The 15,003-nt window shown below is 52.0% G+C and overlaps 1 protein-coding gene across 4 annotated transcripts in view; it reads right to left on the bottom strand.

Moving 5' to 3' along the window:
* Positions 1-15,003, bottom strand: part of RAP1GAP2 (RAP1 GTPase activating protein 2) — a 232,699-nt gene that overhangs the window by 179,408 nt on the left and 38,288 nt on the right. For 2 of the 4 annotated variants that reach the window (XM_077165546.1, XM_077165548.1), the window contains exons 1-2: positions 8,207-8,378; positions 4,042-4,077 (exon numbers count right to left, since the gene is read on the bottom strand). In XM_077165546.1, the coding sequence (XP_077021661.1) occupies positions 4,042-4,077; positions 8,207-8,250 (80 nt within the window). In that variant the 5' untranslated portion in view covers positions 8,251-8,378. Of the gene's footprint in view, positions 1-4,041; positions 4,078-8,206; positions 8,379-10,602; positions 10,844-15,003 lie in introns of those variants that run through there. The other 2 variants (XM_077165549.1, XM_077165552.1) reach the window with 2 other exon arrangements.

Raw genomic sequence — 15,003 nt, 5'->3', positions numbered from 1 at the left:
TGCCTCATCCTGCAGAGGTAGAAGTAAAAAGGCATCCAGTTCCTGGGAGAGCCCCAGCAGCATGCAGTTGGCTATCTAATTGGCCTGCCGGCCTGCAGAGCTACACCCTGCCCATCTGGGCAAAATTCCATATTAGTCACCAGAGGGTGAGCGGAGGGTGGGCTGCTGATATTCCTTTTAGTCCCAGGAGTAGTGGGGGTGGGGGCAGCATAAAACCTCTTCTGCTGTCTGCCCAGCCCACGACACATCTCCCTTCTCTGAGAACTAACCCCTCCCACCTAAGCTTTCACCCATATAGCCCCATCCTTCCAACTAAACACAGCAGACCCAAGCTGGGCCAATCATATTCTTTCTCTCCTCTTTTAACAGCTTTATTGAGCTATAATTTACATACACACAACTTACCCTTTTAAAGGGTATAATTCCATGGTTTTTTTAAGTACACTCAGAGTTGTGCAACCATCTTCACTAATTCCAAAACATTTTCATCACCCCGGAAAGAAACCCATACCCTTTAGTAATCACTCCCCTTTTTCCCTTAACCCTCCCCCCAGTCCTAGGCCACTAATCTACTTTTCTGTCTCTATGGATTTACCCATTCTGAACATTTCATATAAACATAACCACACAATATCTGGTCTTTTGCAACTGGCTCCTTTCACTTCGCATAATGTCTTCAAAGTTTATCCATGTTGAAGGACTTCATTCTTTTTCATTGCCAAATAATATTCCCTCGTGGGGCAACACCTTGTTGTCTTTATCCACTCATCAGCTGATGGACATTTGAGTTGTTCCACTTATTGACTATTATGAATAATGCTCCTGTGAATATTTGTGTACAAATTTCTGTGCATATGTTTTTATCTCTCTCGGGTACATACCTTCTGGAATTGCTTGGCTATATAACTCTATATTTAACTTTTTTAGGAACTGCCAGACTGTTTTCCAGAGAAGCCGCACCATTCTACTCTCCCAGCAGCAATGCAGGAAGGTTCCGATGTCTTCACATCCTTGCCAACAATTATTATCTGCCTTTTTTATTACAGCCATCCTGGTAAGTAAATGATATACCATTATGATTTCAATTTGCATTTCCCTGATAGTTAATAGTACTGAGCACCCATCCATATGTTTAGTGTCCATTTGTACATCTTCTCTGGAGAAATTTCAATTCAAGTCCTTTTCCAATTTTTAATTGAGTTTGGTTTTTTTAGTTCTTCATATATCTTCATATATTTTAGATTCAAATCACTTATCAGATACATGACTTATAAATACTCTGATTCTGTGGGGTTTATTTTATTTTATTTTATTGCTTGAGTTCATTGGTGCATAAAAGATCTGAATTTTGATGAAGTCCAATTTATCTATTTTTTAATCTGGTTGTTAGTGCATTTGATGTCATAACTAAGAATTCATTGCCTAATATAGGTTCACAAAGATTTATGCTCCTGTTTTCTTCTAAAAGTTTACAATTTTAGCACTTACATTTAGGTCTTTGGTCCCTTTTGAGTTCATTTTTTTTATATAGTATGAGATAGGGGTCCAATTTCATTATTTGGCATGTGGATATCCAGTTGTTCCAACCCCATTTGTCAAAAAAAAGTACTTTTTCCCCCATTGCATTGTTTTGGCACTCGTGTTGAAAATCAGTTGACCATAAATGTGAAGATTCAACTCTGGACTCTCAGTTCTAGTCCACCGACCTAACTTTATCCTAGTGCCATGCTGTCTTCCTGAATGTAGCTTTACAGTAAGTTCTGGAGTCAGGAACTGTGAGTCCCACCATCTTGTTCTTCTTTCTCAAAATTATGCTTGAATTTCCATATGAATTTTAGAGTCAATTTGTCCATTTCTGCAAAGAAGTAATTTCAAATTTTCATAGGGATTGTGTTGAACCCATAGATCAATCTGGGTAGCTCTGCCAACTGAACAATATTGTCTTCCAATCCATGAACATGGTATGTTTTTCCATTTATTTAGGTCTTCTTTCATTTCTTTTTAGAAACTCTCTCCTTAAGGAAGTTAGAAATCGGGATGCAATTCTAGCTGTCTACCTAAACAGAGAAGATGTAAACTCAGGAAAGAGGGCTGCTATTATGGGGTGGCCAAATCCAGTCACCTCTAGGTCAACGCAGAAAAAAAAAATATTTGTGCACACACATGGTTTCCTGGTTAAACCTCTCCTGAGCGAGCTCCACTTTCTCCTTTTGTTCTCTCTGAAACACACTGAAATCTCTTCCATAACTTCCATTTTTTGCTTAACCAGATTACACAGGGTTTCTGTTTTGGTCAGCCAAAGAGTCTTAACCAAGACGGTGGCCCTGCACACCACCTAAACCACCGTCTCACTACTCCTTTCCCAGTGCTGAGCCTTCAGACTGCCCCTCCAAATACCCAGAGACCCCACTGGGACCCCAATCCTAAGAACAGTCCATGCTCCCAGCCTTCACTCCACCCTATATCTAGTGCCCTTCTGGGTTACAAACGGCATCTTTATCAGTTAAAATATAAAACTGGCCATAAATAAATGCTTGCAAAATCCAACTAGATGTCCCAGGACAGCACCGAAAGATACATTCCTACCACCCTACACCCCTTAGTAACTCTTCTTTCATGCCTACCATCTCATCCAATATGCAAGAAGCTGTAGAAAGCTCTGGGAAGGCCATTGGACAAAAGACAAGGAAACTGAAGCCCAAAGAAGTTAGGCATCTTGCCCAAGAGCAGCTTGCCCTGAGTGCAGGGCTGCACTGAGACACACACCCCATGTCAACCCAGCTCAAGCACAGGTAAGTCCACTGTCCCACCCCATCTCTAACAGCCTCTTTAAAAGCCACCTCTACCTTGCAGTTTTCTGGGACTGCTCCTACGACACCCCTGGCATCAACTCTACAGAGAGGCTAAAAGCTCTTAGATGGCAGGGCCAGTTTACCTCCACCCCAGCCCTTCTAATGGCCCCATCTCCACTCTTCTGGGCAGAACAAACCAGAATGGGAAACTTCCATGCCAACCTGCCAATCCTTAAGACTGGCTGGGACTTGCCTGGGGACGTGCCTGCAGAGAATACATGGTCAGTGCTGGCAACTGAATGGCATACCAGAGGGAGAAAACCAGCCTGGAAACCCTTTCCTCTGAGATAAGGGAGCTGCAGCAAGCAGAGCTGCCTTCGAAAGAAGCAACTCACTAGGAGAATTTTTCATGCACAAGCTAATTCACATGTGGCAGGATCATATTTTGAGGTAGTGACTAATGCTTTTTTTTTTTCTCCTTGAATTTCCCTCCTCCAGTTCATTCAGTTGTACCAACTGGACAGTCAGTACCCCTTGTCACAAAGGGAGGGAGGAAGGGGGAAGTAGGCTAGACTTTCTTTAAAACTCAAAGGGGAGCGACGATCTGGATGCAGAGGAAATAGTTTGGCCAGGAACACAGAGAGAAAAGGGACAAAGTAATGAGATAAGAGAGGTCCAGGGGTTCTAGGAGAGAGGTGGGTCTGCTCGGGGCTTCCCCAGACAGACCAGGGGACACATGACAAACTGAGGCAGACAAAATCACGAGCATACTCGTTGAATAATTCCCAGACCCTGAATCTAGCATGCAGGTCTCAGACAGCCCCGGGGCCATGCTGACCAGGATGACATATGTCTGGTAACAGATGACTCAGTGCCCAGCTGACCACCTTCCCTAGCCCCCACCCACAAACACGCACTGATGACAGGGCGTTTTGTGAGGTTCTAGAGCTGGTTGGGGTTCAGGTACGTAGGGGAGGTCAGAAAGACAACCCGATAGAATGGGGCTTCAATTAGAAATTCAGGTGCTAGAAGACACGCAGATAACTTTCTAATACCCTGAGCTTGTGTCCTCAAAGTCACACCCACCACCCACATCCCCATCCTCTGGTACCAAGTCCAGGCTTCTTCAATCTGGAAGCTCCTGGATTCAAATGGAGACTCTGACAAACACTGCAGCCTCACTCATGCTTCCCGCAGTACGTGGAGAAACAAGGGCCCCAGTTTTACAGAACAGGAAGTGGCTACTCACTTGACCTTCAAACTCGCCAGCATGGTCTTGTCGATCCTGCCAAGAGGAAAAACAAGGGCTTCAGTCAGTGCTGGGGACAAAGACTCCTACCTGGCATCCACAGGGCAGGGGGCCCTGGGCCAACCCAGACCACCAGATATCAAGAACTGGCAGGGGATAGCTGCTAAAAAGGGGAGTTCACTTCCAGCCCAGGAAAAGGGGGACTGTTAAAGTTCAGGGAGGATGGGGCCACACATAACCTGTGAGACCCGTTCTATTATTCTCCCCATTTTAGAGGTAAAGAGACTGAGGCTGAGAAAGGTCAAATCAGTTTGATTCCAGGTATCTGACCCCAGCCACAGGGACTTAACACTTTGTATGTAGTCTCCCCCTTCACTACCCACTTTCCCGACCTGACAAGAGAACGCTGCAGCCCAGCTCTGTCAGCCACTGGTGGCTAGACAGTGAACACATGGTCACTTCCTGGGCTGCTGCTTGGGGAAGATGCAAACACTGCCAGCCCCCCCAGCACCGGAGCAACTCCTGGTCAGGGAGCTGCCAGGCCACCCAAAGGAGGTAGACCCCACTCCTGGGACAAGAGGCTCCAGGGTGAATTGGCAGGTGGATTCTATCAGGCACAGGAGCTCAGAGCAGGGAAGACCAGATTTGCTGCAGACTGTCCTGGAAGCCGGCTCCTCAGCCCCCAACCTGAGCCCACCCTTGCTGGAAGACAAGGCGATGCTGCTAAGCAGCTATTTTTACCCCTTGCATATGCCAGCCCTTCTGGCTGGTGAAAAAAAAAAGGAGAGGGGGAGCCTTCCCCCTCTCCAGAGACAAAGAGGCAGGCAACCTTCCCGCTCTCTGTCTCTCCTCTTGTCTAGGGGTCGTCACCTACGGTGTCACCACCCTACCAGTGCTGCCCCGGTCAGCTTCGCCATCGCTCTTAGTGTCACCACCAGCAGGATCACTAAAATCACCACCACCTCCAGGATGCCTGAAACCCTGGGAAGTTTTTTTGGCCACCCCTGTCTAGCCAGTTCAGCTGCATCACAAGTTTCCTACACAAATGATTAACGGAGCCAGCAGCGAGAGGGCAGAGGTGTCAGGAGGCACAGGGTGAGGACCCAAGCTGGGGGTGGGAATCTTTCACTGTGAGGAGCCCCCAGCACCTTCTGATCTCAGTTCCTAAGAGCAAAGCAAGCCCACCCTCCAGGCTCCCAGCCCTGTCCCTCCCAGTTTCTTTCCGCCCCCCCCCACACACACACACAGCCCCGCCGCTGGGCCCTCTTCCTTGGGGTTTCCATTACTGGTGCCTGAGGTTTTCATCCCACTCCCAGTGGGATCAGACCCCAGTCCCCTCCCATTCAACCCACCAGCCGGGGCAGACTGGACACAGACACCAGATCCCCCACCTCCTGCTGTCATATTTGTAACCCACAGCAATCTGATTGCAATCCCAAATAATGTGCCCTCACGTTTTACATTTTCTCAGAGTTGTGCTTTTAATTCTCACAGCATCCCTGTGTTGCGGGAAAGGTAGATCTCCCCGTTTACATACAGGGAAACTGAGACCCAGAGCAGGGAAGGTCCTATCCAAGTCCCTGAGTGAGTCACCGTGAGGCCGGCACTAGGACCCAGGTCAGATTCCTGCAATGGTGCCCTCGTGGCCCCAGGCTGGCCAGCTCTGACCACCACACTGCCTGCCGGTGCTCGGGGTCACAGCAGCGCCTGTCCCTGTGCTCACATCCAGATACCTGCAGCGGCCCAGGCATCCGCACAGTAGCCCCAGCTCCGGGGCAGCTCTGGGAACCTCACCCGGGTTTTCACACCAGGGTGTGGCCCCAGGAGGGGGGAGGGCCTGTGGCTTTGGCAGGGCCAAGGGCTGCAAGGCTGGGCTTTTCCTTTCAGGAAGCTCCCTGCTGCCATCTGTCCTCCCTCCCCTCTCCCTTCCCATTCCCCATCATCACCTTGTCTACCTCTAATGCTAGTGACCGCCCACCCTGGTATCCAGTGGAGATTTTTAAATGCCACCCCCAGAGAGCCTGTGCATCTGCCTGGAGTAGGCCAGGGCTCTGGGAATCTGCATTTTAGCCCCCAGTTAAGAACCATCCCCAGATGATGCCCAAACCACATCGCCAGTCTAGCCTCTCTCCTACCACCCCAATCCTCCAAGCCCACCAAAAGGCCCTGCTGTCCCCTCAAACTCAATGGGCCCCGGCCAAATGCCCACCATGAGCAAAACACCTCGCTTAGTCCCTCTGTAGCATGGGCATAGCAGGCACCGTGTGCCCAGCACTGCCCACATGTCTCAGAGAGAAAGGACGGGTGAAGAGGACGGGGCAGGTCCTGCCTCACAGGACCCACAGCCAGCGGACACTGTGGTTGGCCCACAGGGTCTCTGGGACACACGAGGTCCCCTCCCCACCTTCGTCTTCCCTGAAAGGCAGCCATGGGGGCCGCACTCCTACCTTCCCCTCACCTGCCCAGTGTCAAAGCTCAGGGCCAGCCTCGCCTCAGCCTCAGGAGTGTGGTCCCAATACATGACACTGCTACCCAGGGCTGGGAGTTTCCTTTGGGATGAAATTAGACTACCATCTCTTCCAGGACTCTAGGAGACCTGGAACCTTGCAAAGGTGAGTTTCTGAAGCCAGTCTGTCTATCTGTTCCATGCCTCCCTGAGACCACAAATCTCAGTGCCTGGCCCTGCCCTCGAGCCTCACATACCCATGCTCGGACCCGGACTGGGAAGCAGACTGTGATTCGAACCCAGAGCCCACCAGGCAGCAGGCCCTTGGCCCAGGCTCAGGGAGGGCGATGAGCAGACATCGGGCCACGCTGAGACACCGAGGCATCATCTCGTCTCTACTGCCCCCATCTACCAATATGGAGTACCCTAATTGTCCCCTGCCAGAGGGTGGATGGCAAAGGGCTTTCAAAGAGGAGGATGAGGAAAATGAAAAGCTACACACATACAGAAGCGGGTAATTAACAGAGCCCATCTCCTCCCAGCCCTTCTGAGCTTCCCACTCTCTGCTTTGCTTTTTATGTCCCCCATTAGCCCACCAACTCCACACCTGGACACCCCCCGGCAGCAGTAACCTTTTCTCTGACAATGCCCCAGGCTCAGAAGCTGAAAGGAAACACGATAAAACCACTAGACTCCACTCCCCAGCTGCGGAGAAGCTACCAGCAGCTGGTCACCAGAAAAAACTAACATCAGTTTCCCCACTTCCTAGCCCCCTGGGAGAAAAAGAGTCTCCTCCCTTGTCCCAGAGAGAAGCTTAGGGACAAATGATGGCCCAGAAGGCCAAACAAGAGGCTGGAGCGCAGAGTCAGCTGCTCAGGCTGGGAGAGAGCCAGGACTGGATGCCGAGATGGGGACCTCAGAGACAGGCCCCCCTCTCCCCAACACCCCCTCAAAGACGAAGCAGCCCCAAAGTTCCACGGGCCACAGACTCCCCTGCCACCACAACCGTGACACAGGAGCACAACACACATGCACAGACATGATATGGAAAGCCAGAAGCACAGACCAGCACCTACTCAGAACACAGAAGTGCACACGTGGTCACACGCTAGGCACACCCACACAACTCATACACAGACTTGACACAGGGTCACAAACACATGCACTCATGCACACACAGCCCCAGGCACTTATGCACGCACAGCCCCAGGCACTCAGGCACTCACAGCCCCACACACTCAGGCACGCACAGCCCCAGGCACTCAGGCACACACAGCCCCAGGCACTCATGCATTCACAGCCCCAGGCACTCATGCACGCACAGCCCCAGGCACTCATGCACGCACAGCCCCAGGCAAGCACCCACTCATAAGTAATCGCAGGCATGCACACCCGTCTAGAGGAACACACCGACCCAGAGACCCACCCACCCAACCACAGTCACACACAGGCGCACTCACACCGACACCGAGCTCCGACCTTCTGGATCCCCCAGAAGATAGTGGCTGTGGGACAGTGAGGAAAAGCTGGCAGTCTCTGATGCCACCTCTCACACACCAGGCTCTTACAGCTGCCCCGTGGTCCAAAAGCACCTCCGAGCAGAACCAGGTGGCGGGCATAGCTGCGCCCCTCTGTTCCCCTGGCAGCCAAGACGCTCAAGCAGACTCCGCGTCTGCGTTTGCTCCCACCCGTTCAACCACCGTCCCGGCTGGCACCCACCATCCGAAGCCCCCAAAGGAGACGCTGCGCTTCCTGCCAAACATGACTGTGGCCGCAGGGCCGCGGGTCCCGGTGATGCCCCCCGGGCAGTCAGCGAGAGGGCCGTGGTGCAGCGGGGTCAACAGGCCACCGGTGAAGGGCAGGGAGCCCAGCGAGGCACACCCCCATTTCAGCAGCCTGCCCCTGCACTTCCTGTGGGCGAGGCTCAAGGCCCGGGAGATGTGTCCTGCCCCCAGAGGGGAGGCACCAAGACAGGCAGGGGAGGTCACAGAGGGCAGCTTCCCCACACCCAGAGGAACCCACACCTCCGGAAGGGGCTCAGCTGGCAGATTGCACCACAGCCCAAGTTGGCAGCTTGGCCCCACGCAGCCCTGGCTTCCCAAAACTCAAGGGTTCCCACAGGCATGCCTGGGAGGGAGGGACCTGGCTGCAAGCCCCGGGGAGCCCTGCACAATGGGGCCCCTCACACGCACTCCCTGAGTCTGCCTGATACGGGGACCTCTGCCTTCCCACGCCACCAAGTTGCAGCACGTGCCAGATGAACCAGCCACCCAAGGAGTAATTGCACCTGTGGGCACAATGCTCCTAAGTGTGCACGCACACAGAGCCACACACATGCTCATGGGGGTGCCGTTAGATACAGGTGCACAAACGCACGCTCACACGCAGGTTCACACGCAGACGTCTCATCTACGTACTCATCGTCGCCATACGGGCACACGCCCACACACATCCACTCACACGTAACCACCCAGGCCCGCATCCAGATTACCCGCACACCCATTAAAACATTCATAAGGGAACGGGCCACAGTGGCTCAGCCATGCTGGGGACCCGGGTTCACTTCCCGGTGCCTGCCCATGCAAAAGACAAACAAAAAAAAAAAATAGAGGAAGAGAAAACATCCACATGTGCACACGCACACACACACAGGCACAGATCTGCACTTTGGAGGCCTTCCTGAATGTCCAGACAGAGGTTCCAGCAGTGCCGAGCTTTGCGCCAGCAGTGGAGGAGCAGCACCTGGAGAGCATCTGTCTTTCCAGCTAGACTCAGGAACCCCCTCCTCTCTGCCTGCACCAGTGCTGACCATGCCAGGTGCAGCAGGCACTCACTGGTGACTGGCATTCAGTGTGCCCACAGCCCCTTAGAAGAGTGTACCTTCTTCTGTACACTTCAGTACAGAAGACACTGGAGTAGGTGGACCCAGATGGGTGCCAGGTCCCCGCCCTGCTCCCAAACAGTGAAGAAAGGGCAATAAAGCTTGTGGCTGCTTCCACTGGGCCTCACTCTCTGGCTGACCCTCCCTGCTGTTTCCTGTGTGAGGCTGTTGCCACGCTGAGCACGTGGAGGGATTCCAAGCTGGGGTGCCAAAGGGCCAACCCCCTGGTCTCAGGCAAAGGGCACAGGGATTGCTATCTTCTCACCTCCTCTGCAGCATGGAAAGCTACCTGAGCTTCAGGAAGTTCAATAGGAGAGGCTGAGGCATGTAGCTCAGGCCTGGGGTGGGGTCATATGGGGGATCCCTCCCTCCAAGATAGTTGGCACCCCAGCAGGAGTCGGGGCAGTCCTTTGGTCCAGGCCTCACCCTCCACCCCGATCTACATCCCGGAAAGGAAGGATCAGCTGGTTCATGCTCTAGGTGCTTCAGACCCGCCAGCTTCTGGGCCAGGCATCCATCCCAGAGGGCAGCGAGTGCCTCTCACGCCTTCTGCACCACTGCACACTCAGCCCCACTTCTGCCACTCCAGAGACACACCACAGGTATCGTGGACTCCTCAGGTCCCACCTGCTGCACATCCATTTCTCCTCCCTCTGAGAAAAACACCTCGGGGCTTAATTCGCCCCTGGGGTCAGGCGCACCGGACCGAGCCTGGCCAGACCGGGCCTTCCCGTCTCCTGGCCGCGGTACCTGGCTCAGGAATGCGCACGAGAGCTAAGCCAACAAGACTGCATCCCAAAATGTTTTCTCTTTCCCTAGGGTTGCTGAGCCGCAGGATGGAAGCCCAGGGCTGGCTGCGGAGGGGGTGAGAGAAAATAAAGCCAATCCAGAGGAAGGGGAGAGAATTGAGAGACGGGAAAACAGGAAGAGATCCAAGTTTAATGACATCATCTGAACTTCTGGACCCAGCTATGCTAGAAGCCGGAGAGATCCCTGAGTGTATGTGAGGCAACATTCCCTTTCTTCCGAAAGCCAGTCTGAGTTGGATTTCTTTAAGATAAAGAGCTGGAACGATGGCAAGGACAGACAAGCAGATGTACGCCATGCCCGGCGCTGGGGTCAGAGTTCCCCAGCATACGCCGCCGGACACAGCCTCCACCCAGGAATGGCTGGGGTGGGGGTCACGTGGGCTACTAATAACAACACTCCATTTGCCAATCACTTACTTTCTTACCGATCAGAAGGAACCTGTGGCGAGCCCAGCACGGCGGTGCATTCTGCGGTGCTTTCATGGGTGAAGAAAAAGGGGTGGGGTTGCGGCCTCTCCAGGTTTCGGCACACCCCACACCCCACCCGTCTTATCTGCTCTTATCTGTCCACACGTGTCACCATGTGTGAACACCATCCATCGCACACACCGAAGGGGACACCAAGCCGAGAGCTGCTCTTACACAGGGCCTCCCAGTCTACAGAGACGAACGCCCAGGCATGAGGTCATCCGGACCGAGGGTTCCCAGCACCCAGCAAGAACTTGGGCCCGAGCCCAGGCATCTGAAGCTGAGGAGGGCAGCTGACGGTCAGGCAGGGAACTGCGTGTCAAGACCTCAGCTGCTGCCACCCTGAGCCTGCTTTCTCCTTCCTGGGCTTCCAGCCCCTTGCCTAGCAGTCACAAAACCCACCCATGAGATCTGGACACCTGGCCAAGAAGCAGCAATGGCCTGGCTGCTTTGGCAGGAGGAGGCACCACAATCAAAACATCCTGGACTTCCTTGTTGCCCTACCAGGTCCAAGAACCTTGGCGAGGTCAGGAGAATACAACCCCATCCCACCTGACCCCCAGAGTGGGAGCCAAGAGAGAGGAGGTTCCCACTCTCCCAGGCTTTGTTATTATTAATTATTATTAATTTTGCTCCCTGTAAAGCCATTCCCCTGCTCCCCTTTCCTCAGTTCCCCCTCTCCCAAGCTTTGTTATCAAGCAGAACTAGTTTGGGGCTGGCTCTAGCCCCTCGTGGCTGTTTGACTTCAAGCAACTGGCTTAACCTCTCTGGGCCTCCATTTTCTCCTCTTATATGGGGCAACTACAGCCAACCTCACAAGATTCATTAGAAACGAATTAGCACAGGGCTCCAGCGCCACTGTGGGGCTGTTCCAATGCTCCATTATGATCACACTCCCACCCTCGACCCTGCTCAGCTCCCCATCCCCTCTGCTCTCAACCCTCCTTCCTCTGAGTGGGGGTGGGCACCAGGGGGGACGCAGACTCTCTGAGGACGGTGAGTCAAGAGAAAAGGGAAGCAGCCTGCGAGCCAGGCTCAGCCCTCCCTCTCCCACCAACCACAGCCACGCTTCCTCTCAGACCTCAGCTGACCCACCATGCCTGGAGGTCAAGTAGAGATGAGGACAGGCTATGGGGACCAGGGAAGGCAGGGGCAGCAGCCCTGTTCGTGAGTTTGAGTTTAGCACTCTCCTAACATTAAGTTCATTTCAACCTCACAACCACCTCTGAGCTGGTACCACTGCTGTCCCTATTTTACAAATGGGGACACTGAGGCAGTACAGTAGATCTGACTCTTAGCCACTGCTCCATACACTGATCCCCAGATCAAAGCTACCCCGCTGATTCTGGGACATACAGACATGCCGAGTTCCATTTTGCAGGAAAGGAAACCAAGGACCTGAACACCAAGTTCGGCTCAGCAGTCTGAAGAAAGCAATGAGGATGTAGGAAGAGCAGGTGCCTGAGTTCTTCCAATACCTGGCCAGATGGACTCCTTCTCTCCCAGGCCTCACCTCACCCCTTAAACAGACCCTGCTTTGGGTCGCAAGGCCCAGGCTTCCCTGGAGGGAGGCCTGTGGGCACTCAGGTAGGACCACCCTAGGGCAGAGCTCCAGGGCCGCACAACTTCCATGGGCTCTAGAGGTACATGGAGCCAAGAAAGCAGACCCGGACCAGAGGAGGAGAGGCGGCCAGGTCCCTGGGGGGCAGCAGCCTCTCCACCATGTCCCTGGCCTCTCTGGGACAGGAGGGAAGGAAGAGACAGTGTGGTTTCCTCTGCCTGGGTAGCTCTGCCCTCACCACCACTAGTGGGAGCTGAAAGATGAGACAAGCTCCCGTCCCAGGCGCAGGAATGAGGCAGTTACAGGAAATTCAGGAAACAGATGCCCCGAAGAAGCAGGCATTGGATCATTCAGCCGGTTCTTCCCCACCCCCAGACTGCATGAGCTGGCCCCAGGACCAACCCCATGGAGCTCTTATTCTTTGGGGGCTTCAGTTTATTTCTCATCAAAGGGGAGGCTATATTAGCTCTGCTTCCCGTATAAGCCAAGTGAGGATAAAGGACAGGGGCAGAGAAATATGCTCTCATCTCCTAGGAAACGCAGGACAGCAGACAGGCAGCGCCAGCAAGTCCGCATCAGTTAGGAATCCACACCTGGGAATGAGGACGGAACAACATGTAACATCTGTCTAGTGATTTACAGACCACAGGTCACTTTCCTGCACATTACCTCAGGGGCTTAGACTGAATTTCCCATTGCACAAGTTATGAAAAGCAAGATGATGACAAAATAATTGCAAGAGGGGTGCTTGTGAAAATCAGGTTCCAAGAGTAGGGCCCAGATGTACAATGATTGCACAATTTATTCGTATCTGTTCAGTAATGCCAGGCCACAGAGAGCTGCTAACAATTTGTGGCTATAGACTAAAGAAGGTACAAAGGCTTACTTCTTTAAAAACTTCTTAAACTATTTAGAGCTCAGACTGACCCTTGATTTCAGTCCTGGACTAGCCCTACCCTGGAGGGATGTCCGTCTTATCCCAGAAAGGGAGGATCAGGGCACCTGTCTCACAGCCTGACTCTAGAAGTTTCTTCTTTCTGCTATGCTTTTAGGCAGAGTTTGTGCTTCAGTCCTAGATAAGAGAATTAAAAGAGACAAAAATACAACTTTGCTAGAGGGAATTTGACCATACGAATCAGAAGCCTTAAAAATGTGCATGCCAAGGGGGGTTTATATAATGCAGGCTGCAGTCTGTTTTTGGATCTGGGTGTTGGTTTTATATAGGTGTGTCATGTTTGCAGAAATTCAACAATCTGTACACTTAAAATACATGTGCTTCTCTGTATGTACAGTACGCTTCAGTAGAAAGGCTTTCTTTTAATATGCATGCCCTTTGACCTAGCAATTCCACTTTCAATTCCACTTCAGTGCAAGTAAAAAAAAATGAGAGATGTCTGCAAAGTTGTTCTTTCAACGGTCCCCAGCACATTGTGCTCATAACTGCAAAACACTTACATATAGGGGGGGTAAGTTAAAGGAACACGGCACCTCCCAACAGTACAGTATGTTGCAGCCAATAAAAAGTACATGGTAGAAGTATATGTACCAGCATAGAAAAATAGTTACAGTAAATTTCTGGGTGGGAAAAAACAGGATAAACAATATGTTTGTGGCCATTATGTGCAGGGGTTAGGATAACAGGTCATAGTTTTCTTCTTCTTTGTGCTTTTCTGAATTTTCCAAGCTTTCTGAAATGAGAATGCCTTATCTTTGTAAAAGAAAAAAGCACAACAAACTATTCAAAGTAATGATAAATAAAGGAAAGCACAGAGACAAGAAAGGAAACTGGCCCAATGGAATACAATATTGGTTTTCAAATGCCCTGGGCATAAGAACTGCCTGGGGCTTGAAGAGCATGGGCTCAAATCTCAGCCTTGCTGCTTCCCACAGTGTGACCTTGGGCAAGTTACTTAACCTCTCTGTGCCTCAGACTCCCCCATCTATAAAATGGAGACACTAATACTACCAACTCAAGGGTTTTGGGAGAGGTAAATGAGATGATACAAGCTTAGGCCTCAGAGCAGCCCCTGGTACAGAGCTATGGCACATGAGCTAAAATTCCTATTCCATCATTCCAGGATGGGACCTGGGAATCTGCTAGAGATACAGATTCCTACCTGATTCTGATGCAGTGAGAAGCACTAAAATGAAATCCATTACAATCCCTCCTTTATCACTGGGGGCTCCACAGTTATCTTTAGAAAGACTTGGACACTAGGGGCTGTCTGAAGGAGACTCTCACTAAAAGAATCACCAACCAGCTCCCCTCCTTCCCTCCATCTGCCCGCTCCCTTGAAGCGGAGTCAATCCCAATTCCCCTAGCAGAGCTTCACCTGGTTTCTTCCACCACCGGAATGGACCAGGAGGCGGGCAGCAGCGCCCTCTGCAGGCAGGTTTGGGTGGTGCAAGGAGAAGAAAGGGTCTTGTGGGTGTTTCCTGAATGGGAGCCACATTGCCTCTGGCCAGGCACTGGGGGTAGGGGGTGGAAGGGGGGAGTGAAGGAGCTCTGCCTAGCAGGGGATCAGCAGCAGCTGGGACTAGGTGTCAGAACTCATGGCTTCTAGCCCTGGCTCTGACATTAAATCTAACTATGGCAAGCCACTTAAGCTCGCCCTGCCTCAGTGTCTTCATCCGCCCAGAATAACTGCGGTCTCTTCTTGAGTACCTTTCATGAACCGGGTATGTCATACAGTTTATTTCATTTAATCTTAGCAACTGTGCCAATTTCTTGGTGAAGAAATGGTGCTTGGAGACATAAGGAACTCGCCCGAGGGCACACGACTGGTGGGTGGCAGCG

Source organism: Tamandua tetradactyla, chromosome 6 (genome assembly GCF_023851605.1).
Source record: "Tamandua tetradactyla isolate mTamTet1 chromosome 6, mTamTet1.pri, whole genome shotgun sequence".
NCBI classification, from domain to species: domain Eukaryota; kingdom Metazoa; phylum Chordata; class Mammalia; order Pilosa; family Myrmecophagidae; genus Tamandua; species Tamandua tetradactyla.
The sequence above is the reverse complement of the archived record's forward strand: the minus strand, read 5'-3'. Positions and strand labels throughout refer to the sequence as shown.